This window comes from Pongo abelii, chromosome 6 (assembly GCF_028885655.2).
Source record: "Pongo abelii isolate AG06213 chromosome 6, NHGRI_mPonAbe1-v2.0_pri, whole genome shotgun sequence".
Taxonomy (NCBI): Eukaryota; Metazoa; Chordata; class Mammalia; order Primates; family Hominidae; genus Pongo; species Pongo abelii.
In genome coordinates this window covers 5889422-5915770 of record NC_071991.2, presented here as the reverse complement: position 1 = coordinate 5915770, position 26349 = coordinate 5889422, and the positions used below count along the sequence as shown (strand labels likewise).

The 26349-nt window shown below is 46.6% G+C and overlaps 1 protein-coding gene across 6 annotated transcripts in view; it reads right to left on the bottom strand.

The window, feature by feature from the left end:
• The window catches only part of OCM (oncomodulin), a 66016-nt gene that overhangs the window by 5533 nt on the left and 34134 nt on the right, over positions 1-26349 (bottom strand). For 5 of the 6 annotated variants that reach the window (XM_063725620.1, XM_063725621.1, XM_002817673.4 and 2 more), the window contains one exon: positions 23532-23603. In XM_063725620.1, the coding sequence (XP_063581690.1) occupies positions 23532-23603 (72 nt within the window). Of the gene's footprint in view, positions 1-17578; positions 17677-23531; positions 23604-26349 lie in introns of all 6 variants that reach the window. The other variant, XM_054545635.1, reaches the window with a different exon arrangement.

Here is a 26349-nt window from a genome sequence, read left to right as displayed (position 1 = left end):
ACTGAAACTGTATGTGTGTCTAGATTTTTTTTTTTTTAATTAAGATGGAGTCTCACTCTGTTGCCCAGGCTGGAGTGCAATGGCGTGATCTTGGCTCACCGCAATCCCCACCTCCTGGGCTCAAGTGATTCTCCTGCCTCAGCCTTCCGAGTAGCTGGGATTACAGGTGCACACTACCACACCTGGCTAATTTTTGTGTTTTTAATAGAGACGGGGTTTTGCCATGTTGGCCAGGCTGGTCTCGAGCTCCTGACCTCAGGTGAGCTGCCTGCCTTGGCCTCACAAAGTGCTGGGATGACAGACGCAAGCCACTGAGCCAGGCCTCTCTAGAATTTTTAAAATGTGATAAGCATGGTTTTGTATTAAGTGACGGGACAGAATATCCAAATTAAAACCAGATACTGAAAAGACCCCAGCCCTTTTTGTCTCAGAGCCTTCTTTTGAATATATGCCAAAAATGAAAAAAAAATGACCCAAAGAAGGATTCAATTGTTTTCTTACAAAAATTATACTGACATAATCAGTCATTTGCATAGGCAGCCATAAACCATGTTAGAAATGCACTGGCATTTTCCTACAGCAGCTCGAGAGATGCAATGTTGCAAATTCCATGTGGGAAAGGATACAGTTTGGGCTGCTTGCAGACATTCTGTGGAAGAAGGCATGCTACCTGTCCTGAAAGGTGGGAAGCAGATGGATGAAAAGCCCATCTCCCAGAGATGAAAATCCTTCCAGGTGTCAGAGCCACGGCAAAAGAGGAGTCTAAGCACCTGAGCCTAATGTGAATGCATGCAGTGAAGAAGAGTCTGGGGTCTGATGGGTCCACCAGTTACTCACCGTTTTAGGTTTCCCCCCAGGAAGAATCAGGAAAAAGAGTTGAAGGAGCAAAACAACAGATGTGCTTTTGCTACCTTACTGACCTACCTTATATAGGCTAGAAAAAGTGATAGTTACAACCTCTTAGATTTCCTTTTCAAGGATCAAGTGGATGTAGCTCAAATGTCTTGTCTTACTCATGAAACCTCTTTTTTTTTTCTATTTATATCTCAAGGGAATGTGGGTGGGAATAGCCAATTGTTAAAAAAAAAAAAAAAAAAAAAAAAAAAAAACCTCAACAAACCTTAACTAAGGTTTCAATTCTGCAAACGAACCCTGTTGGCAAAGTGTGGAGAAGGTTCTAGATGCCTGGTAAGGTGGAGATGGTGGCCTGAACTAAGAAAAACACATACAGGGTGCTCTGTAAGCTGAAAAGGCTCCCCAGATGTTAGCAGGTACCGCTGGAGGCAGGCCTGTTTTCAGCTTTGGGAACTATGGGTGTGTAAGGCTGACCTCAATCTGGAGTTGACAGACTCAAAGCCATTGTCACCAAGTGCACACACAGGACTCGTCCGGCACAGGAGACAGGGCTAAGTGACGTGATTTGCCTACAAAACTCTTGACTTTGACATTTGCCAGCTATACTGTAAATTGTACACACTCAAAGGGCAAAAAGGAGGAAATCAAACCAGCATTCCCAACCCCCAAAACTAACATGTTCAGAAACAAATATTCTGAGGCTGAGGCCAGGACTAGACAACTCAAGGTTTTGTTTCTGTTGTGACAGGGTCTTGCTCTGTTGCCCCGGCTGGAGTGCAGTGGCACCATCTCAGCTCACTGTAGCCTTGACCTCCCAGGCTCAAGTGATCCTCCCACTTCAGTCTCCCGAGTAGCTGGTACTACAGGCACACACCACCATGCCTGGCTAATTTTTTAAATATACATAGTTTTTGGAGAGACAGGGTTTTGCCATGTTGCCTAGGCTGGTCTCAAACTCCTGGGCTCAAGTAATTCTCCCACCTCAGCCTCCCAAAGTGCTGGGATTACAGGAGTGAACCACCACGCCCAGCCTTTTTTTTTTTTTTTTTTTTTTTTTAATTTTCAGCAAACATTTATTGAGCCTTTATATGGTCAGCACTGTGTTTCTTTTTAATTATTGTGGTAAAACCACATTCCATAAAATATATAATCTTAACCATTTTTTTGGTTTGTTTTTTTGTTTTTTTTTGTTGTTGTTTTTTGAGATGGAGTCTCAATTCTGTCGCCCAGGCTGGAGATCAGTGACACCATCTTGGCTCACTGCAAGCTCCACCACCTGGGTTCACACCATTCTCTTGCCTCAGCCTCCTGAGTAGCTGGGACTCCAGGCACCTGCCACCATGCCTGGCTAATTTTTTGTATTTTTTAGTACAGACAGGGTTTCACCGTGTTAGCCAGGATGGTCTCGATCTCCTGACCTCATGATCCGCCCACCTCGGCCTCGCAAAGTGCTGGGATTACAGGCGTGAGCCACCCTGCCTGGCCAATCTTAACCATTTTTAAGTGTATGTATAGTACAATAGTGTTAACTCTTGGCGCATTATTGAACGAGAGACCTCTATAATTTATTCAGCTGGAAAAACGGAAACTCTGTATCCATTGAGCTGCCACAACTGCCCTGTTCCCCAACTTACTCCCGAGTAAGATAACACATTCAGTGAACATGTTTTCTGAATCAATGAGGCGCTTAAGATGATAACTTGAATTCCATTATGTGCAATCTGAGCATCAAATATTGATTCAGGCCGGGCGCTGTGGCTTACGCCTGTAATCCCAGCACTTTGGGAGGCTGAGGTGGGCAGATCACCTTAGGTCAGGAGTTCGAGACCAGTCTGGCCAACACGGTGAAATGCTGTCTCTACTAAAAATACAAAAAAATTATCCGGGCATGGTGGTGGGTGTCTGTAATCCCAGCTACTTGGGAGGCTGGGGCAGGAGAATCGCTTGAACCCAGGACGTGGAGGTTGCAGTGAGCCGAGATTGTGCCACTACATTCCAGCCTGGGTGACAGAGCGAGACTCCGTCTCAAAAAATATATATATATATGTATATATATATATATATTCACACAGAGATATTGTATATTTGTGTGTGTATATTGTATATTGTGTATATTGTATCACACAGAGATATTGTATAATTCCACTAATATGAGGTACCTAGAATATTCAAATTGACAGAGACAGACAGAATGGTGGTTAGCAGGGCTGGGGGGAGGGTTAATGGGAGTGAGAGTTTAATGGGGACAGAGTTTCAGATTGGGAAGATGAGAAAGTTCTGGAGATGGATGGTGGTGATGGTTGCACAATGTGAATGTATTTAATGCCACTGAACTTCAAAAGGGTTAAGATGGGTCAGGTGCGGTGGCGCACGTCTGCAATCCCAGTGCTTTGGAAGGCTGAGGCGGGAGAATTGCTTGAAGCCAGGAGTTTGAGACCAGCCTGGGTTACAAAGAACTACCCCTCTCTACAAAAAATTTTAAAAATTAGCCAGACATGGTTGCGTGCACCTATGGTTCCAGCTACTTGGGAGGCTGAGGTGGGAGGATCACTTAAGCCCAGGAGTTTGAGGCTGCAGTGAGCTGTGATCACACCACTGCACTCCAGCCTGGTTAACAGAGTGAGACCCTGTCTCTCCAAGAAAAAAAAAAGAAAATGATTAAGATGGTAAATTTCATATTATGTATTTTATGTTGCATATCATGTTATGCATCTGACATATGTTGCATATGCATAATGATATGTTGTTTATATTTACATATTTATGTAATGTAATGCTTATGTATATCATGTATATGTATATATTACCAATTTTTAAACGTTGAATCAGTCGTCTTCATTATTTTGGCCATCAACTCCTAATTGCTCCCAGGAAAGAATAGGAGGAAGATGTGGAAGTAGATCGTTTTTTTTTTTTGAGACAAAGTCTCGCTCTGTCACCCAGGCTGGAATGTAGTGGTGCGATCTCGGCTCACTGCAACCTCCACCTCCCAGGTTCAAGAGATTCTTCTGCCTCAGCCTCCCGAGTAGCTGGGATTACAAGTGCCCGCCACCATGCCCAGCTAATTTTTTTTTATTATTTTTAGTAGAGACCGGGTTCCACTGTGTTGGCCAGGCTGGCCTCCAACTCCTGACCTCAAGTAATCCGCCCCCCTCAGCCTCCCAAAGTGCTGTGATTACAGGTGTGAGCCGCTGCGCCCAGCCTGGCTGCCACTGTGGGGACAAAACTCTTGAATGTATGGGAGACCCTCCTTCCATCATGTATGATGGGCTAGTTAAGAGCACCGTGGACCCACTTCCATGTTCTCTCAACAGACATCACTTCCTAAACATCTCTCAACTTCATCTTCTCTTCACGGACTACCGTCACTACCCCAGCCCAAGCCACCAGCATCTCTTTTGGGAATGGAAACAACTATGGTGGCCTCTTAACCTTTCTCCACTCGGGGTCACCTCCAACCTAGCCAGGTGGGTTTTGAAAAAACCCAAGCATGGCTGGACTGGGTGGCTCATGCCTGTAATCCCAACATTCTGGGAGGCCGAGGCAGGAGCATTGCTTGAGCCCAGAAGTTTGAGACCAGCCTGGGTCACGTAGCAAGACCCCATCTCTACAAAAAATGAAAATAACTAAATAATTATCCAAGCTCCTGGGCTTGAGCGGTCCTCCTGCCTCAATCTCCTGAGTAGCTGGGACTACAGGCATGTGCCACCACCCCAGGCTAATTTTTAAATTAAATTAAATTAAAAAAAATTTTTTTTGAGACAGAGTTTTGCTCTTGTTGCCCAGTCTGGAGTGCAATGGCAAGATCTAGGCTCACTGCGACCTCTACCTCCCAGATTCAAGCGATTCTACTGCTTCATCCTCCCAAGTAGCTGGGATTACAGGTGTGCGCCACCACGTCCTGCAAATTTTTTGTAGTTTTAGTAGAGACAGGGTTTTACCATGTTGGCCAAGCTGGTCTTGAACTCCTGACCTCAAGTGGTTCACCCGCCTCAGCCTCCCAAAATACTGGAATTACAGGTATGAGCCACTGCGCCGGGGCTTAATTTTTTAATTTAAGTTTTGTAGATTCAGGGTCTGGCTCTGTCATGCAGGCTGGAGTGCAATGATGTGATTGTGATTCACTGCAGCCTTGACCTCCTGGGCTCAAGCCATCCTCCCTTCTTGGCCTCCCAAAGTGCTGGTATTACAGGTGTGAGCCACCGCGCCCAGCCCCATCGTCCATTTTTATCTTCGGTCTTTCATTGGCACATTCCTTGTCACAGTGTAACTATTCAATGAACACATTTGTGCATTGAATGAACTGGCTCTCTGAATCTGAGTTTCTGCATCCAACTGTCTCCATGTGGTGACGTGGGGGATGGGGTGGGATCCAGAGTTACCGGAGTGTTTATTTATAAATGAGATACTTCTCTAAGAGTGGATTTCCTTTCGCACTCAGGGACTGAGCAATAATTGGTTAAATAAGTTTACACATGGGGGTTTGGGACAAGCTCCTTCGTAAGAGGAAGTGACTGCTGTTTACAAAGACCATAAAGTGTCTTAGGGCTGCGTGAAAAGGACAGCTTGTGTGTTTCCCAATGGAATGAATGAATAACAAGAATGGGGGATCCCCAGGAGCACACAGCCCCCATCTACAAGAGCTGACCTCTCCTGGGTTTACAGTTTTGATTACCCATGGGGCAGGGCAAAATGCATCCCTTGTGACCTACGATGGGTGTGGAAATGGCACAAGTCCCCTAATTACCGCTGGCCCCGTAATCTGTGGGCTCCAGTACACAGTGAAAATGCAAGTCCTGCTGGGCGCAGTGGCTAGTGTCTGTAGTTCCGGCTACTCGGGAGGCTGAGGCAGGAGGATTGCTTGAGCCTGGGAGCTCTGGGCTGCAGTGCGCTCTGCCGATTGGGTGTCTCCACTAAGTTTGACATCAATATGGTGACCACCTGGGTGCAGGGGACCATCAGGTTGCCTAAGGAGGGGTGAACCAGCCCAGGTTGGAAACGGAGCAAGTCAAAACTCCTGTGCTGATCAGTAGTGGGATTTTGCCTGTGAATAGCCACTGCACTCCAGCTGGGCAACATAGTAAGACCCCATCCCTAAAAAAAAAAAAAAAAAAGAAAAAGAAAGAAAGAAAAAAGGAAATGCAAGTCCTCTTGTTCAAAGAATTTCGATATGGGGGCCTCAGCGGATTAAATCAAGTGTGCAGGCTTTCTAAGTGCAGGACCCTGAAGACTATAGGTCTCACACCCTTGAAGCCTGCCCTGCTCACAAGAGGTTTGTACAACATTGCCCAGTTCACCAATATGATGTCGTGTCATTTAACCATGGCAACAACTCTGTGAAATATTATTATCCCCATGACGAAAAAGGGAGAGATATCCCAGGTCAGGCAGGGTGCAGTGGCTCAAGCCTATAATCTCAGCACTTTGGGAGGTTTGCCTGAAGCCAGGAGTTTAAGGCCAGCCTAGGCAACAGAGTGAGACCCCTATCTCTTTAATTTTTTTTTTTTTGAGACAAGGTCTCACTCTGTCACCCAGGCTTGAGTGCAGTGGTTCAATCATGGCTCACTGCAGCCTCTGCCTCCTGGGCTCAAGTGATCCTCCTACCTCAGCCTCCCAAGTAGCTGTGACTATAGGCACACGCCACCACACCCAGCTAATTTATTTTATTTTTTGTAGAGATGGGGGGGTCTCACTATGTTGCCCAGGCTGGTCTCAAATGCCTGGGCTCAAGCCATCCTCCCGCTTTGGCCTCCCAAACTGCTGGGATTACAGGTGTGAGCCACTGCGCCCGGCTTTCTGGGCATTTTAATTTGTGGATCACCATGCCTGTTATCCCAGCTACTGGAGAGGAGGCTGAGGTGGGAGAATCGCTCAAACCCAGAAGGTGGAGTTTGCGGTGAGCTGAGATTGTGCCATTGCACTCCAGCCTGGGCAACAAGAGCGAAATTCGGTCTTTAAAAAAAAAAAGATACTCACCAATTAGCGTGATATTGACAAGAATTTCATGTGGTAGTTGTGATAGTTAATTTTATATGTCAATTTGAGTGGGCCATGGGGTCCCCAGATTAAACACTGGCTAAGACTGCCTACTTACGTTAACATGTGTTAAGCCTCTGTGCTGATATATCAAGCACTTCTGTACCCAGCAAAGCAGCAAACATTTTCCACAGGATACCTCACTGCTCAGAACTTTAAGGCAGGTATTGATGCCTCCATTTTACAGATGAAGATAAACTAAATTTCAGAGATTAGATGGCCAGAATGTACCAGCCCTCAGATGCGTGCTGAAATCTCTGGTTCCCTGCTTTTCCTACACGGCCTGGACTAATGACTTATTTTGTAAGACACAGAGCACAGAACCCCAGTGAGAAGAAATTATTATTAATAAGGGCTTGTTCTGGCCCCAGACAATGGACAGGCTGCTATGAGAATGCATAAAGAATTCTGCAAAGGCTGAGGGCAGTGGCTCATGCCTGTAATCCTGGCACTTTGGGAGGCTGAGGCAGGGAGGCTCGCTTGAGCCCAGGGGTTCGAGACCAGCTTGGGCAACATAGTGGGACTCTGTCTCTACAAAAAATTTAAAAATTAGCCAGGCGGGGTGGTACGAGCCTGTGGTCCCAGCTATTCAGGAGCCTGAGGTGGGACGATGGATGGCTTGAGCCCGGGAGATCAAGGCTGCAGTGAGCCGTGATCATGCCACTGCACCCCAGCCTGGGTGACAGAGCGAGACCCTGTCTCCAAAAATAAAATATAAAATAAAATAAAATAAAATAAAAAAGGATTCTGCAAATGTCAGCCTACTCCTCTGCCCAAAATATATAATAACAAAGAAAACAAAGCAAAGATGTCACAGCTATGGTTTTGTTGCTATGAGAATACTCTCGTCAAGGCTGGAGGATGGCGCAAACGTGCTGTACTTATCCGCTTGTCAGTCTCACTTGCAATTGACACACGTGGCGCGTGGGCCTCTGTGCTCTGGTTCCAGGTCAGCCAATGTCAGGGGCGGGAGCGAGGGTACGAATGCGTCGAGAAGGAAGGATGGACCCGGCAAGTTGAGTGCTTCCGAGAGGTTAGGATGAGGCCGCCAGGGCGAGCACATGCGGATGATGGGTGGGGCGGTGAGTTGCTGCTGGGTAGTGCGGAAGAAGCTGTTCTGGGGTAATGCAGGTGGGAGGGGACTGGAGAAGGGTGCAGGTGGGAATGACATCATAGGGGAGGATACAGTGCTGCAGGAAATATATTTTTAAATTTTTAAAGTTTCTTTCTTTCTTAGATGGAATCTATGTTGCCCAGGCTGGAGTGCAGTGGTGCCATCTCGGCTCGCTGCAACCTCCACCTCCCGGGTTCAAGTGATTCTTCTGTCTCCCCCTCCTGAGTAGCTGGGACTACAGGTGCACATCACCATGCCCAGGTAATTTTTGTATTTTCAGTAGAGACAGGGTTTCACCATGTTGGTCAGGCTGGTTTCGAACTCCTGACCTCAAGTGATCCACCTGCCTCGGCTTCCCAAAGTGCTGGGATTACAGCCATGAGCCACCATGCCCAGCCAGAGCTGCAGGAAGTATTTTAAGACTCCAGCTGCCAATGGCTTTGGGGAAGGGGTAGGTTCACAGGTGGGTCTAGGAGGGCCTGTTCCCTCGTGGGGAACATTCATGCTTCCTGAGTTCCTTTCTTTTCTCTTTTCTTCCTGCAGCTTTCTGTCAGTACCGTATTCAGAATGCCAATGGTATGAAGTCAGCCCAGCTATTTAGAACTTTGGACTCAGTTGTTTTTGTTTTGTTTTGTTTGTTTGTTTTTGAGACAGAGTCTCACTCTGTTGCCCAGGCTGCAATACAATGGCGTGATCTCGTCTCACTGCAACCTCTGCCTCCCGGGTACAAGCAATTCTCCAGTCTCAGCCTCCCAAGTTGCTGGGATTACAGGTGCACACCACTATGCCTGGCTAATTTTTGTATTTTTAGTAGAGACAGGGTTTCACCGTGCTAGCCAGGCTGGTTTCGAACTCCTGACCTCAGGTGATCCACCTGACTTGGCCTCCCAAAGTGCTGGGATTATAGAAGTCAGCCACTGTGCCCGGCCTGGACTCAGTAGCTCTTGGCATGAGTATTGGTCTAACTGTCTGGGTAGCCCAGAACCCTTATGGGTGTCAGACTTCACATTCCCAGTGCCTTCTGACCCTCAAAGGAAGACAGAAGCTACATCATTTCTTATCCAAATGCTGCAGGAGAGGACAATTCCTTAAAATTATCTGAGAGACTATTGGCTATGTCTTTTTTCCCCCTCACTCTAAGACACTTGCTCTAAATTACTCAGTGAAATTGATGGCAAAAGCCCTTTAGTTCATTAACGAATAGACCTTTGGCTGGCTGTGTCTTCATGAGCTTACTAGAGCATAGTTGGGGGAAGAAAAGGCTGAAATAAAGATGGGAGTGGCCGGGCGTGGTGGCTCACACCTGTAATCCCAGCACTTTGGGAGGCCGAGGTGGGAGACCATTTGAGGCCAGGAGTTCAAGACCAGCCTGAGCAACATAGTGAGACCCCATCTCTACAAAAATTAAAAAGTTCGCCTGGGTGTGGTGGTGCATGCCTGTGACTCCAGCTACTCAAGAGGTTGAGGGAGGAGGATTGCTTGAGCCCAGGTGGTTGAGGTTGTAGTGAGCTGTGATCTTGCCACTACATTCCAGCCTGAGTAGGCCCTGTCTCCAAAAAAACAAAACAAAACCACAACAATAACAAAACAAGGTGAAGCGAGAGATGAAAAATACACTGGATGGGATTAGCAAATTAGACGCTGAGGAAAAAAAGAGTAATGAGTTTGAAAACATAGCAATGGAAAAGAGGCTGGGTGCAGTGGCTCACTCCTGTAATCCCAGGACTTGGGGAGGCTGAGGCGGGTGGATCACTTGAGCTCAGGAGTTTGAGACCAGCCTGGACAACATAGTGGAACCCCATCTCTACAAAAAAATTTTTAAAAGTAGCCAGGTGTGGTGGTCCCAGCTACCAGGGAGGATCATCTGGGCCCAGGAGGTCAAGGCTGCAGTGAGCCAAGATTGTGCCACTGCACTCCAGCCTGGGCAACATAGCAAGACTCTGTCTTAATAAAAACCCCCTAAAACAGAACCAAGCCCCTCCCAAACACCCCCACATCGCAATAGAAAAGATACAAGCTGAAACACAGAGAGAAACAATTCTGGAAGAAATAAAACCAGACATCAGTGAGCTATTGGACAACTTCAAGTGGCCTAATATACATGTAATTGGAGTCTCAGAGCAAAGGAGAAAGAGGAGGGAACAGAAAAATATTTGAAGAAATAATGGCAGAAAATTTTCCACATTGGATAAAAGTAGGCTCAAGAAGCTCAATAAACCTCCAGAAAAAATAAGAGGAGGAAAAAGGAGGAGAAGGAGGAAGAGCCAACACATATAAAGGGCGTGTTATTATAAAATTGTTTAAAACCAGTGATAAAGAGAAGATGAAGTTCATAAAGGCAGCCAGAAAAAAGAGACACAATATGTTCAGAGGAACAAAGATAAGATTGAAATCAGACTTCTCTCCTATTTTTTTTGAGATGGGGTCTTGCTATGTTGCCCAGGCTTGTCTTGAACTCTTGAGCCCTGAGTAGCTGGGATTACAGGTGCACACCACTGTGCCCAGTGACATCAGACTTCTGATCAGAAACAATACAGGCCAGAAGGCAGAGGAGAAATTTTTTTAAAGAACTGCAAGAAAAACGAACAAACAAACAATTGTGGATGGACACAAAGATTTTGTTTCTCTTCGCAATTGGAAATCACCTCAATGTCCAATGTGTGGGGATTTGTTAATTGATGGGTCATAAAAAATAAAAGGATAGTCTACAAGTGTATTTAATGATATGGAAAAATATCCACCACATATTGTAAAGTGAAACAAGTACTATGCTAAATGTATTTTGTAAATTGGAAAATATATATTTATAGACACAGGATGGCGGTTATAGGGACTGGACCTTACACAATTGTGGGAGCGGGTTACATGGTAACCAGTGCCAACCTCCACCCTCTACAGATATGTCTTCTTGCTCACAATAAACTGGAACTAGGCAGGGAGGGGAATTTTAGGAAATGCAGTCCCCATTTTGCTAAATTGACACAATACAAATCCACCATGTATCAGTAAAAGGCTACAGAGAAATTCACCCAAATGGTTTTAGCAGTTATTACTGGGAGTTGAGTGAGTTTAAATTCTCAGTACACAGGTCACGTGTGAGAGGAACAAACACCACATTTGGTTTTTTAATATAATAAGTCAACCTAATTTACACTCCAATCCCTCCCATCCTATCAAGGAGGTAGGAAATTCACCTTCCTTCCTTCCCTCCCTCCCTCTCTTCCTTCCTTCCTTCTCTCCTTCCTTTTCTTCCCTCCCTCCCTCCCTTCCTTCTTCCCTCCCTCCCTTCCTTCTTCCCTCCCTCCCTTCCTTCTTCCCTCCCTCCCTTCCTTCTTCCCTCCCTCCCTTCCTTCTTCCCTCCCTCCCTTCCTTCTTCCCTTCCTTCCTTCCTCCCTCCCTTTCTTCCTCCTTCCTTCCTTCCTCCCTCCCTCCCCCCCTCCTTCCTTCTGTCCTTCATCTCACTCTGTTGCCCAGGCTGGAGTGCAGTGGCACAATCATAGCTCACTGTCACCTTGAACTCCTGGGCTCAAGGCTCCTTCTCACCTCACCCTCTCAAGTACCTGGGACTACAGGCACACACCACCACACCCAGCTAATTAAATTTTTTTTTGTAGAGATGGGGGTCTTGCTATGTTGCCCAGGCTGGTGTTCAGCTCCTAGCCTCAAATAATCCTCCTTCTACAGCCTCCCCAAACACTAGGATTGCAGGCACGAGCCACTGCACCTGGCAGAAAAATACTGGACTTTTGTACAAATACCTATGCTATTCACGAATAGCCTTTAAACTGCCCTGAAATTATGGGACTGAAATGATTAAAATCTTTATCCAAATGAAGACAACTCTATTATTATCAAGAGTGTGGCATATTTGACCTACATCTAGATGTGTATATGCATTTTCTTTTCCAGAAATGAATAAAAGAACAAAAGATTTCAGTATTGTTGTTACCTATGTATTAAACACATAGTTAAACTCACTGTCTCTAAATGCACAGGGTATGTGTTGCCCAAGCCCAGAACAGTTCTCTGGGACTTCTAGGTCGCAGCTGAGCATGTTTTATTTCCTGAATTTAGTGTTCTCCCATCACTAGAGGTGATTCATGTTTATTAATTAGGTTGGTGCAAAAGTTATTGTGGTTTTTGCATTATTGCAACTATAATATAATTTTGCAATTATAACTTTTGCACCAGCCTAATAAAAAAACACCTTGGCTGACAAGCTATGGGAATGGTATGGCCACCACAAATGACCTTCACGGTGTTCTACAAAGCAGTGGCTTCCAGTTCAGAAGGGGTTTGCTGCCCTCTGTCTAATGAGTTGGGGTTCTCTTTTCTCCTCCACGTTCTAGGGTTTTGATGCCTCTTAGCATCACCATCTCTCATTTGGGGAGCAATTATGAATCGTTAGTAAAAGCTCAACCTTTTTAAGAAGCAAAACCAGCAAGAAAATTCAGCATGTCCCGGTTTTCTAGACGGCATCCTCAAAGACCACACCCAGGCGCTTAATAATTTAGCCTTTTGGGCAAAGTTCTCATTAGAATAGATCAAAAACATGAATAATGCAGGCATTTGCAAATCACACTACTCGTCGGCCCTGACACTGGCCAGGAAACACCTGAAGCAGTTGCAGAGGGGCTCAGGGTGACTAGATCGGGTGACTGGGTCATGATGACACCAAATTTGGTTAATGGGAATCCCAGGTCATATCCAATGGTATCAAACTACAGCCGCTGCCCGCTGTCTTCTGCAGGTCTTTTAAGTCAAATGTCTCATGCCAGTCAAAATTCCTGCCAGGAAATCAGACTCTATTTCCCTAGTTCTTTTTTTTTTTCTTTTTTTTTTTTTGAGAGGGAGTTTCGCTCTTGTTGCCCAGGCCAGAATGCAATGGCACGATGTCGGCTCACTGCAACCTACACCTCCCAGGTTCAAGTGATTCTCCTACCTCAGCCTCTCAAGTAGCTGGGATTACAGGTATGCGCTACCACGCCCAGCTAATTTTGTATTTTTAGTAGAGACGGGGTTTCTCCATGTTGGTCAGGCATGAGCCACCATGCCCAGCCTATTTCCCTAGTTCATTTTTCCTTTTTTTTTTTTTTTTTTTTTGAGACAAGTTCTCCCCCTGTCACCCAGGCTGGAGTGCAGTGGTGCGATCACAGCTCACTGAAGCCTCAACCTCCTGGGCTCAAATGATCCCTCCACCCTAGCATCCCTGCCAGCAGCTGGGACCACAGGCACGCACCACCATGCCTGGCTAATGCTTTATTTTTTGTAGAGACGGGATCTCATCATGTTGCCCAGGCTTGTCTCTAACTCATGGGCTCAAGCGACCCTCCTGCCTCGGCCTCCCAAAGTGCCTGGATTTCAGGCATGAGCCACAGCACCTGGCCCCCTCTTTTCCCCCTTGTTCTCCAGGTCATTCTTGCATTCCTGATCTCCTTCTCAAACCCCAACATGTCTTCATCCTCAGCAGATGACCTTGCCTTCTCCTTAACTGAGAAAATAGTAATGACTGGAGGAGAGTGTCCCCAGGTTCCCTAGACATCGGCCTTCTCCCAGCCTCTGCATCCACTCACTCTGCCTTCCTGCCTTAGCTATAAAATGAACCACCAGGCTGGGTGCGGTGGCTCACGCCTGTAATTCCAGCACTTTGGGAGGCCGAGGCAGGCGGATCATGAGGTCAGGAGTTTGAGACCAGCCTGGCCAACATGGTGAAACCCCGCCTCTACTAAAAATACAAAAAATTAGCTGGGTGTGGTGGTGAGCACCTGTAATCCCAGCTACTCGGAAGGCTGATGCAGGAGAATCGCTTGAACCCAAGAGGTTGCAGTGAGCTGAGATCATGCCATTGCACTCCAGCCTGGGTGACAGTGCGAGACCCCGTCTCGAGAAAAAAAAAAAAAAAATGAACCATCCACATCCTATCTAAAGCCAGCCTCTCCACCATCTAAACTGGATTCCATTCCTGCCACCCTCTCAAGCACATCACTCCACATACTCCCCCTTCCCTCTCCTGTGCCATCAGTTTCTCTCTCCCTAATAGATCTTTCCCATTAACATAATATTAACCGAAAAAGGGACTGAGGCATGAGTCCCCATTGACTGAGGTTGATGCAGCAGTTTGAGGACACGCCCGGGAGGAACATCAGCCACAGTAGCATCTGTGACCTGTGAGTTTCCAAAGAGGGTTTGGGAACTTCACTATTTAAAGGGGAAAGAGCAAGCAGGAGGGATAAAGGAAGGGAGGGTAGGCAGAGAGGCAAGTGGTCCCATTCTCTCAAGGCTCTGATTAGCGATCAATAAATCTACATTTTACATGTCAATGAGGCATTCGTCTCCAGCTCAGGAAATCTACATTTTACATAAGGTAAAGTAAACGTGAAAAAAGGAGTAAAAAGTCAATGATGCATTCATCTTGAGCTCAGTAAATCTACATTTTACATAAGATAAACGTGAAGAGTAGAGGAGTCCATGATGCATTCATCTTGGGCTCGGTAAATCTACATTTTACATAGGATAAATATGTGAAGAGTAGAGGAGTCCATGGTGCATTCATCTGAAGCCCAGAAAATCTATATTTTACATAAGATAAAGTAAAGGTGAAAAGGAGTAGAGTCCATGATGCGTTCATCTCAAACCCAGTGAATCTACATTTTACATAAGATTAACATGTGAAAAGGAGTAGAGTCCATGATGCATTCATCTTGAGCTCGGTAAATCTACATTTTACATAGGATAAACATGGGAAAAGAGGAGTCCATGATGCATTCATCTTGAGCTCAGTAAATCTACATTTTACACAAAATAAACTTGAAAGGAAGGAGTAAAGAGTCTGTGATGCATTCATCTCAAACCCAGTGAATCTACATTTTACATAAGATTAACGTGTGAAAAAGAGTAAAGAGTACATGATGCATTCATCTTGAGCTCGGTAAATCTACATTTTACATAAGATAAAGTAAACATGTGCAAAGAGGTAGTAGGGGAAAGGGGCCATGCTGCATTTATCTCAGGGTAGGTGGAAGGATGATTTATGGTCTTGTCCTTGTCCTATCCACGTGAAAATAAGCTGGTAATCGACATTGTCAGGGTGAGATTTAACACAACTTGCTTTTAGGGCTAGGTTATAGAGGGAGATGTATCCTGAAAGAATTAGGGGCTCACTTTGTGAGCAACTTGTGAGGGAGCCATCTGGGGAGATATGCAACTTTCTATCATGGTGGGTACCTGGCTTATGCATGAGGCTAGAACATGGGGTTATGAAAATATAGCTCTCTGTGGCCAGGTGCAGTGGCTCACACCTATAATCCCAGCACTTTGGGAGGCTGAGGTGGGTGGATCATGAGGTCAGGAGATCGAGACCATCCTGGCTAACATGGTGAAACCCCATCTCTACTAAAAATACAAAAAATTAGCCGGGCGTGGTGGCGGGTGCCTGCAGTCCCAGCTACTCGGGGGGCTGAGGCAGGAGAATGGCATGAACCCGGGAGGCAGAGCTTGCAGTGAGCTGAGATTGTGCCACTGCACTCCAGCCTGGGCGACAGAGCATGACTCCGTCTCAAAAACAACAACAAAAAAAAAAGAAAGAAAGAAAGAAAGAAAATATTGCTCTCCATTTGGGAACAAAAGGGAAGGCAGTATTGCATGACTCAGTTTCCAAGCTTGACTTTCTCTTTGGCATAGTGAGTCTGGGGTCCTGAGACTTTATCTTCTTTCACAATACAAACATGCTGGTGTATGGATCCTATCTTTAAAATGAACTTTCAATATGGATGGCAAACGACCACATGAAAAGATGCTTAACATTATTCATCATTAGAGAATGCAGATTAAAGCCACCGTGAGGGCCCAGTGGCACACGCCTGTAGTTCCACCCACTCAGGAGGCTGAGGCAGGAGGATCACTTGAGCTCAGGAGTTTGAGGCTGTAGTGTGCAATGTTCCTGCCTGTGAATAGCCACTGTACTCTAGCCTGGGCAACATAGCAAGACCCTGTCTCTAAAAATTTTTTTTTAATTAAAAAAACAGGCCGAGTATGGTGGCTGATGCTTGCAATTTCAATGCTTTGGGAGGCCAAGGCGGGAGGATCACTTGAGCCCAGGGGTTTGAGACCAGCCTGGGCAACATAGCGAGACCCTGTCTCTAACAAAAACAACAAATTATAAATAAATAAATAAATAAAACCACAATGAGATGCCAATACACATTAATGAAAATGTCCAAAATGAGGAGGGCTGACCCATGCCAAGCACTGGTGAGGGAGGAACTGGAACCCTCCTTCCCTGCTAAACTCACTTTCCTCTGAATAAGAAATGCATTACCCAAGTACTGAGCAACTCTCTTGGCTCTCCTTCCACTCTTCAACATGTTTTCCTTCCTGAATGTAAATTTCTTTTGGAAAACACAGTGGAAGTGTCTATCACATGACCCAGCTGGTTCTGTTCCAACTTCCTCCCCAAGAACTGGGATTCTTTTTTTTTTTTAAGACAGAGTTTCGTTCTTGTTGCCCAGGCTGGAGTGCAATGGTGCGATCTCAGCTCACCACAACCTCCGCCTCCTGGGTTCAAGCCATTCTCCTGCCTCAGCCTCCCGAGTAGCTGGGATTACAGGCACGCGGCACCAAGCCCAGCTAATCTTGTATTTTCAGTAGAGACGGGGTTTTACCCTGTTGGTCAGGCTGGTCTCGAACTCCTGACCTCAGGTGATCCGCCCACCTCGGCCTCCCAAAGTGCTGGGATTACAGGTGTGAGCCACCGCGCTCGGCCAGAACTGGGATTCTTAAAGCACACCTCCCTCCCATCCTGCTAAAAACCAGCAACAACTATAACCACCACCGCCTGTGGCACCCACATTTGGTATCAGTTTTAGTGAGCCACCTCCAGGCTACCACATTTGAGGACTTCTTGCCAAGAAGTTGTCCAGCAGTTTTCACCCAAAACCTGTTCTTGCTGCTTTTGCTCTCTGGCCAACTCTGTGGTCACTAAATCAATGTTTCAGTTTTTGAGCAGGAACAACAACAACAACAAATACACACACACACACACACACACACACACACACACACACATATATATATAGAGAGAGAGAGCCCCAAACTGCTTAGGCACGTGTGAAATGCTATAGCAGAAAAGAAATAAAATGCTATAGGATGCTGATTTTTTCATGAACAAGAAATGTGAGCGGCTCCGTCTCAACTTACGGATGAGCTGGAGGCAACATTTAATGAAGACTTAAGTGAGTTAATTAAGGAGAAATTGCAACTAAACCCCACATAATGAAAGAGCCGGCATCTCTCGCTCCAGGGTCCTGAATTTTTATCTGTCTGCACTTGTCCATGATGTGGGTTCTCTTTGTGTGGGGGTCTCCTTGTATTGGGCAGACATCCCCATGAGATTCAGAACCCAGGAAAAACCATCCCATAAAAAAACACTGGCCGGGCCCGGTGGCTCACGCCTGTAATCCCAGCACTTTGAGAGACCAAGGCAGGTGGATCACTAAGGTCAGGAGTTCAAGACCAGCCTGGCCAACATGGTAAAACCCCGTATCTAGTAAAAATACAAAAATTATAGGCAGGCACCTGTAATCCCAGCTACTCGCGAGGCTGAGGCAGGAGAATTGCTTGAACTTGGGAGATGGAGGTTGCAGTGAGCTGAGATCACGCCGTTGCACTCCAGCCTGGACAAGAATGAAACTGTCTCAAACAAAACAAAACAAAACAAAAAAACAAAACAAACAACAAAAAAAAACAAAAAGAAAACCATCAAGGAAGAGATGTTGTTGCCCAAAAGCTTCAATGAGCCGGGCGCGGTGGCTCACGCCTGTAATCCCAGCACTTTGGGAGGCCGAGGTGGGCAGATCACGAGGTCAGGAGATTGAGAACATCCTGGCTAACAAGGTGAAACCCTGTCTCTACTAAAAATACAAACAACAACAAAAAAAAATTAGCCGGTGTGGTGGCGAGCTCTTGTAGTCCCAGCTGCTGGGGAGGCTGAGGCAGGAGAATGGCGTGAACCCAGGAGGCAGAGCTTGCAGTGAGCCGAGATCATGCCACTGCTCTCCAGCCTGGGTGACAGAGCAAGACTCTGTCTCAAAAAAAGAAAAGCTTCAATGACCCAGGACAGATGTCAGAGTTGAATTCAGAGGATTGTTCCAAACCCTCAAGAACTCTCATGTTGGCCAGGTGCAGTGGCTCACGATTGGAATCCCAGCACTTTGGGAGGCTGAGGCAGGAGGATTGCTGCAGGCCAGGAGTTTGAGACCAGCCTGAGCAGCAGAGGAGACCCCACGTCTACAAAAATGTAAAAAGTTAGCTAGGCATGGTAGCGCATGCCTGCAGTTTCAGCTACTTGGGAGGCCGAGGTGGGAGGATTGCTTGAGCCCAGGAATTCATGACTGCAGTGAGATAAAATTGTGCCACTGCACTCCAGCCTGGGTGACAGAGCGAGAACCTGTCTCTAAAAAATAATAATTTAAAAAACCCTCATGTTCTTATCTAGATATGACCTCGAATGGATAGAAAGAAGCTCAGGAGACAGGAGATCCCATTCTATCTTGGGCTTTTCTAGCTGTCTGCCCTTGGGAAATTAACTTAATCTCTCAGAACATCAGTTTTCTTATTTTTATTTTATTTATTTTTTGAGAGACAGAGAGTCTCTCTCTCTGCCCCAGGCTGAAGTGCAGTGGTGCAATCTTGGCTCACTGCAACCTCCACCTTCTGGGTTCAAGCAATTCTCATGCCTCAGACACCCGAGTAGGTGGGATTACAGGTGCATACCACCATGCCCAGCTAATTTTTGTATTTTTAGTAGTGATGGGGTTACACCATCACTACATTTCACCTGGCCATCGTTGGCCAGGCTGGTCTTGAACTGCTGACCTCAAGTGATCCACCCACCTTGGCCTCTCCAAGTGCTGGGATTACAGATGTGCGCCACCATGCCCAGCCTGATGAGAGCAAATTCTTTTTACCAACCCTCCAATCGACCACTTCCCGGTGCTGGGGCTCTGACACCTTGCTCACCTCGAGTGATCCACCTGCCTCAGACTCAGGAAGTGCTGAGATTACAGGTGTGAGCCACCATGCCTAGCGAGTTTTCTTTTTTTTCTCTTTTGAGATGTAGTTTCGCTATTGTTGCCCAGGCTGGAGTGCAGTGGTGCAATCTCAGCTCACTGCAACCTCCGCCCCCCGGGTTCAAGCGATTCTCCTACCTCAGCCTCCTGAGTAGCTGGGATTACAGGCATGTACCACCCCGTCCAGCTAATTTTTGTATTCTTAGTAGAGACAGGGTTTCACCATGTTGGTCAGGCTGGTCTCAAACTCCTGACCTGGTGATTCGCCCACCTCAGCCTCCCAAAGTGCTGGGATTAGAGGTGTGAGCCATCATACTTACCCTTAACATGCTCATATTTTCATTTACCTTCTTGAACATATCAAATAGTTGTAGTAGCTGTTTTAATCTCTTTATTAATTCTATCTTTGTCATTTCATTGGTTTTCCTCCTCTTCCTGGGGTATAATCCTTGCTTCCTGGCATATATGGTGATTGTTATTTTTTAGAGACAGGATCTTCCTGTGTTGCCCAGGCTGGAGCGCAGTGGTGCCACCATAGCTCACTGCAGCCTCAACCTCCTGGGCTTCAGCGATCCTCCCACCTCAGCCTCTCAACTGGCTGGGCTTACAGGTGTGCACCACCACACCTGGCTAATTTTTTAGTTTTACTTTTGTAGAGATGAGGTCTCGCTATGTTGCCCAGTCTGGTCTTGAATTCCCGGCCTCAAGCAATTCTCCTGCCTCAGCCTCACAAAGTGCTGGGATTATAAGTGTGAGCCAACATTTCCTGCCATGCCTGGTAATTTTTTACTGGACACCAGGTATTGTGAATTTTACCTGGCTGGGTGCTGAATATTCTTGTTTAAAAAATATATTCTTGAGACATGGTTAAGTGACTTGGAAATAGCGTAATCTTTTTTTTTTTTTTTTTTTGAGAGGGAGTCTCAATCTGTCACCCAGGCTGGACTGCAGTGACACAATCTCGACTCACTGCAACCTCTGTCTCCTGGGTTCAAGCAATGCACCCACCTCAGCCTCCCAAGTAGCTGGGACTACAGGTGCACACAACCACACCCGGATAATTTTTCTATTTTTAGTAGAGACGGGGGTTTCACCATGTTGGCCAGGCTGGTCTTGAACTCCTGACCTCAGGTGATCCACCCACCTCGCCCTCCCAAAGTGCTGGGATTCCAGGCGTGAGCCTCCGTGCCCAGATGCGTGGTCCTTTTGAGACTTGCAGAACTAGAGCAACCCTTAGTCTAGGGCCAATTCTGCTGCACCACGAAGGCAATGCCGCTCTGAACACTCGACTCAATGCCCCATGTATTATGAGGTTTTTCACTTTGCCTGCTGGGAACATGAACGGTTCCCAGCTTTTTGTGGACTTTGGAATTATTCTGCCTGTTTCTATTGTGTGATTCCTTCCCCTGGTCTTGCTCGGGTAATTTCCTCCATGCGTGAGCTGATCCCACTCAGCTTCAGAGTCAAGAGGTTTCCTTTGCAAAGCTGCAGAGTTTTTTGTTGTTTTTTTTTTTTCCATATCTCTTCCGTGGGATTCCATCCTGCAAATTCCAGCTGCTTTGGCCTGCTCAAACTTTTTTTTTTTTTTTTTAAGATGGAGTCTCGCTTTATGGCCCAGGCTGGAGGGCAGTGGCACGATCTTGGCTCACTGCAACCTCCACCTTCCAGGTTCAAGTGATTCTCGTGCTTCAGCTGCCCGAGTAGCTGGGATCACAAGCATGCACCATCACGCCCAGCTAAATTTTTTGTATTTTTAGTAGAGACAGGGTTTCACCATGTTGGCCAGGCTGGTCTCGAACTCCTGACCTCAGGTGATCCACCCACCTCGGCCTCCCAAAGTGCTGGGATTACAGGTGTGACCCACCACACCTGGCCAGGCCTGCTCATACTTTCAGCTCTGTCTCCTGCACTCAGGGAGACCGCTGGGCTCTGACCGGCTGCCCTCCTCCCACGGCAGCTGGAAACACTTTGCCTCATTGGTTTCTCCCCTAACAGAGATCACGGTCTTTAGTGCCGCCTATTGACCGGTGTCTAAAAACTGCCTTTGCGTATGTATTGTATGGTTTTGTAGGTATTTAAGGCAAGAGGGTTAATCCATCTTGGCCTTAAGTTGGGGAAGTCTCCACAATTTTTACAACATTTTGGGAGGCTGAGGGGGGAAGACTGCTTGAGGCCAGGAGTTCAAGACCAGCTTGGGCAACACAGCAAGACCCCCATCTCTACAAGAAAATAAAAATACTGAAAGTAGCCGAGCATGACAATGTGCGCCTATAGTCTCAGCTACTCCGGAGGCTGAGGTGGGAGGATTGCTTGAGCCCAGGAGATCAAGGCTGCAGTGAGCCATGTTCGCACCGCTGCACTCCAGCCTGGGTGACAGAGTGAGACCTTGTCTCAAGAAAAAAATAAAACATTTTAAGTTCCTGGAAGGGTGAGTTAAAGGCTATATAAAGAATTAAAGCTTTTTTAAAATCACATTCCCAAATTATTGGTCAAAAGAGAGCAGTTGGCCAGGTGTGGTAGCTCATACCTGTTATCCCAGCACTTTGGGAGGCTGAAGCGGGCAGATCACCTGAAGTCAGGAGTTTGAGACCAGCCTGGCCGACGTGGCAAAACCCCATCTCTACTAAAAATACAAAAATTAGCCAGGCTTTGTGGTGAGCACCTGTAATCCCAGCGACTCGGGAGGCTGAAGCAGGAGAATCACGTGAACTGGGGAGGCAGAGGTTGCAGTGAGCCGAGATGGTGCCTCTGCACTCCAGCCTGGGTGACAGAGCAAGACTCCATCTCAAAAAAAAAAAAAATAATAATAATTAAAGCTTTTAGTGGCTCACACCTATAATCCCAGTACTTTGGGAGGCTGAGGTGGGCAGATGGCTTGAGCTCAGTTCAAGACCAGCCTGGGCAATGTGGTAAAACCCCATCTCTACAAAAATTATAAAAATTAGCCAGCCATGCTGGCTCACACCTGTAGTCCCAGCTACTCAGCAGGCCGAGGTGGGAGGATCGCTTGAGCCTGGAAGGTTGAGGCTGCATTGAGCCCTGATTTTGCCACTGTATTCCAGCCTATACAACAGAGCAAGACCCTTCTCAAAAACGAAAACAAGCTGCTGTTTCCTGTGTTTTTACAGTTGTAGGAATTTAAGGCAAGAAGGGTTATCCATCTCGGCCATGAGAAGGGGAGATCTCCACAATTTCTGTAAATATTTTAAGTTCCTGGAAGGGGAATTGTGGGTTAGAGCCTATATAAAGTATTAGGGTTTTTGATAATAAGAAAATATGGGCTAAGCATCGTGGCTGTAATCCCAGCACTTTGGGAGGCCAAGGTGGGTGCATCACTTGAGGTCAGGAGTTCGAGACCAGCCTGGCCAACGTGGTGAAACCCCATCTCTACTAAAAATACAAAAAAAATTAGCCAGGCATGGTGGCGGGTGCCTGTAATCCCAGCTACTCAGGAGACTGAGGCAGGAGAATCGCTTGAACCCAGGAGGAGGAGGTTACAATGAGCCGAGATCATGCCATTGCACTCCAGCCTGGACAGCAAGAGCAAAACTCCATCTCAAAAAAAAAAAAAAGTGCATATATGTGTGCACACAACAGAATACAGAATATTTATTTCCAGAGGAACCCTGACTTCTCCAGGCTCCTCGGTCTGTCCTTTGTGGGCATGAATTACGCAGCTGCCTATAGATGTCACCAAAGGAAGGCAAGTCAGAGGGAATAAAAATCCCAGAGTGAGAACTGCAGCACCGCAGCAGAGGCCAGAGCATGAGTGGAAAGGCCCCGTGTCAAACACAGAAGAGGGTTTTGTTTTAAATCACGACATCTAATGGTTCACACCTGCAATCCCAGCATTTTGGGAGTCTGAGGTGGGAAGATGGCTTGAGCCCAGGTGTTAGAGACCAGCCGAGGCAACATAGCGAGACCCTGTCTCTACCAAAAATAAAAAACAAAAAAAAATAGTTGGGCGTGGTGGCATGCATCTGTGGTTCAGCTACTCGGGAGGCTGAGGCAGGAGGATCGCTTGATCCCAGGAGTTTGAGGCTGCAGTGAGCTGTGATCACACCACTGCACTCCAGCCTGGGTAACAGAGTGAGACCTTGTCTCAAGTAAAACATAAAATAACATAAATAAAATTAAATTAAAATAAAATTAAAATAAATAAAATGAAATAACAAAATAATATCAGTCCACAGAACCCAAATCTTCATCCAAGATAGAGTGACAGCCTTACTAAAACAAATATGATCATCAGCAACCAAATTAAACATGGTCCAAGGGAAGAGTGAATGAGGAAAGATTTGGTTATGCTCAGGCATTTGAACCAGTTTAACCGAGGTCAAATTTTTTCAGATTTTTCTTTTCAAAAGCTGGTTCTGGAGCGGAGTTCAGGAGTATGTTCTTCATAAAGAGGCTCTTTGTGGGTCAGCCCTGGTGTGTGGGATTTCATTAATCTCACCAACCTCATTATCCAACATGCTGAATATGCAGCATCGATCAACGAATGAGATCCTCGGTCTCATGAAGTCAGCTTTCTGGGGAAGGAGAAAAGAAACACAAATAAACAAGGAAATAAACGCCCGAGGTGGAAACAAGATGGCGTGAGGGTCAGGTTCCTTGAACTCACGTTCTTTTTTTCTTTTTTCTTTTCTTTTTCTGACACGGAATTTCACTCTGTCGCCCAGGCTGGAGTGCAATGGCATGACGTCGGCTCACTGCAACCTCCGCCCCCCAGGTTCAAGTGATTCTCCTGCCTCAGCTTCCTGGGATTACAGGCACCTGCCACCATGCCTGGCTAATTTTTGTATTTTTACTAGAGATGGAGTTTTACCATGTTGGCCAGGCTGGCCTCAAACTCCTGACCTCAAGTGACCCAACCGCCTTGGCCTCCCCAAGTGCTGAGATTACAGGCGTGAGCCACCACACTCAGCCGAGCTCACGTTCTTGAGTCACCCTTTGTCCTTTATAGAGAAGCAGTTTGGAGATTTCGTCCTATGTGTCTGAGGCCAGGTGCTATGGCTCATGCTTGTAATCCCAGTAATCCCAGCACTTTGGGAGGCTGAGACGGGAGCATTGCTTGAGCCCAAGAGTTCGAGACCAGCCTGGACAACATAGTGAGGCTCTATCTCTTCAAAAAATAAAAAATTAGCCAGGTGTGGTGGTGCATGCCTGTGATCCCAGCTACTCAGGAGGCTGAGGCAGGAGGATCACTTGAGCCCAGGAGGTCGAGGCTGCAGTGAGCCATGATTGCATCACTGCACTCAGCCTGGGCAACAGAGCAAGACATTGTCTCAAAAAAAAAAAGTGTGTGAATCTCTTTTTGGCAAAGCAATCTGACATGTTTCTTGTTTCAGAGACTCAGCTTATTTTCAACCTAAAAGCCAACTAACTCTCACAGGGGAATACTGTACGTCGTGATTACTGCAGTGTGTGTTTGTGTGTTAAAGACTGCTTTGTCATGCAGACTACAGCTCCAGCCTCACCTCACTGTAATTTACTGTGGATATTTTGCATTATGTAGGCAGCACCTTGTACCTGACAGAAGAGTTGTAGGGGGAGGGGGGCATCCAGTCCCAACTCAGGTGTGCTATAAATGGGCTGACCTCAGATGAACCTTGTTATATTGCTGAGCCCAGGTTTTCTCAACTATAACCATAATAATAAGACTTTGCCTCTAAGTTTAACATGGGGAATAATGACCGTATGAAAATATAGACTCAGCCTGGGCAACATCGTGTGACACCTGTCTCTGCCACAAATTTAAAAATTAGCCAGGCGCAGTAGCTCGCGCCTGTAATCCCACTGCTTTGGGAGGTAGAGGCAGGAGGAATGCTTGAGGCAAGGGGTTTAAGACCAGCCTGGGTAACATAGCGAGACCCCATCGCTACGAAAAAGTTAAAAAATTAGTGAGGCATGATAGCGTGCGCCCGTAGTCCCAGCTACTTGGGAGGCTAAGGCAGGAGGATAGCTGGAGCCCCGGAAGTTCAAGGCTGCAGTGAGCTATAATCGCACCACTGCACTCCAGCCTGGGTGACAGAGCAAGACTGTTGCCTCTGCCGGTGTCGAGACACCCTTGTAGTCTGCTGTCTACTCCATGTAGGATATAGTTACATTGATAATCTTCATTGTTTTACAGATGGGGAAACTGAGGCTTGAATGAGTTACCCAAAGTTAGCAAATGGTAGAGCTGAGACTTGAAGCAAGCTGACTCTAGCATGTTTATCTTAACTCCCTGGAGACAAGGAGCTCAGAACCCAGTGGCCTGGCTGCCTGCAGGAGCGAGGAATGGGAAAAAAAGTTATAACCTGGCTCACTGTCTCCAGTGGCAAGAAAGAGACAGAAATGGATATTTCAAGATGTTGTTGTTATTATTATTATTGAGGCAGCGTCTCACTCTGTCTCCCAGGCTGGAGTGCCGTGGCGCAATCTTGGCTCACCACAACCTCCACTTCCCAGGCTCAATCGATCCTCCCACCTCAGCCTCCCAAGTTGCTGGGACTGCAGGCACGTGCCACCACATCCGGCTAATTTTTTTGTAGAGACAGGGTTTCACCATGTTGCCCAGGCTGGTCTCGAACTCCTGAGCTCAAGTGATCTGCCTGTCGGCCTCCCAGAGTGCTGGGATTACAGGCATGAACCACCGCGCCCAGCCAAGACATTATTCCTTTGTAAAGTGAACACAGTTGCTCTTAGCACATGGTTCTCAATTGGGGGTGTGTGTGTGTGTGTGTGTGTGTGTGTGTGTGTGTGTGTGTGTGTGTGTGTGTGTGTGTGTGTGTGAAGTTCTCTCTGGAAAAGTTTTCTCTGGGAGAAAATTCTAGATTTCACTGTTTTACATTTCAAAGTTGCCAGTTTGTTAAAAAATCAGGCTGAGAAGGAACACGTTAGGACAAAAATGTGAAAGACTGTCATTAAAGCAAGAAGACCAAGGATGGAATTTTACAGACTTTGCAGAGAATTCTTGGATCAACCCATGGACGTGGTGGCTGATTTTAACAGGAGCTGCAAAGAGTCTAATCCCTTTCATCACAAATGCATCTGGGGCCAGAGCCCGATTTCCTGCTGCCCTTGGGGGACTTTTTAACCATTTTTTTCTCCAAGCTTAGAGTATACATCAAATCCCAGGTCCACACGGACCCCCACTCTGGGCTGGAAGGGCCTGACCTCTCCCAGGAGAGTGGGGGTGGAAGAGAAGCTGGGAAATACAAGGTCATTTGATGGATGTGACACTGGGCACAGGTTGACCATCAAGCCAGGGAGGAGGCCTTTATGCCCAAAAGC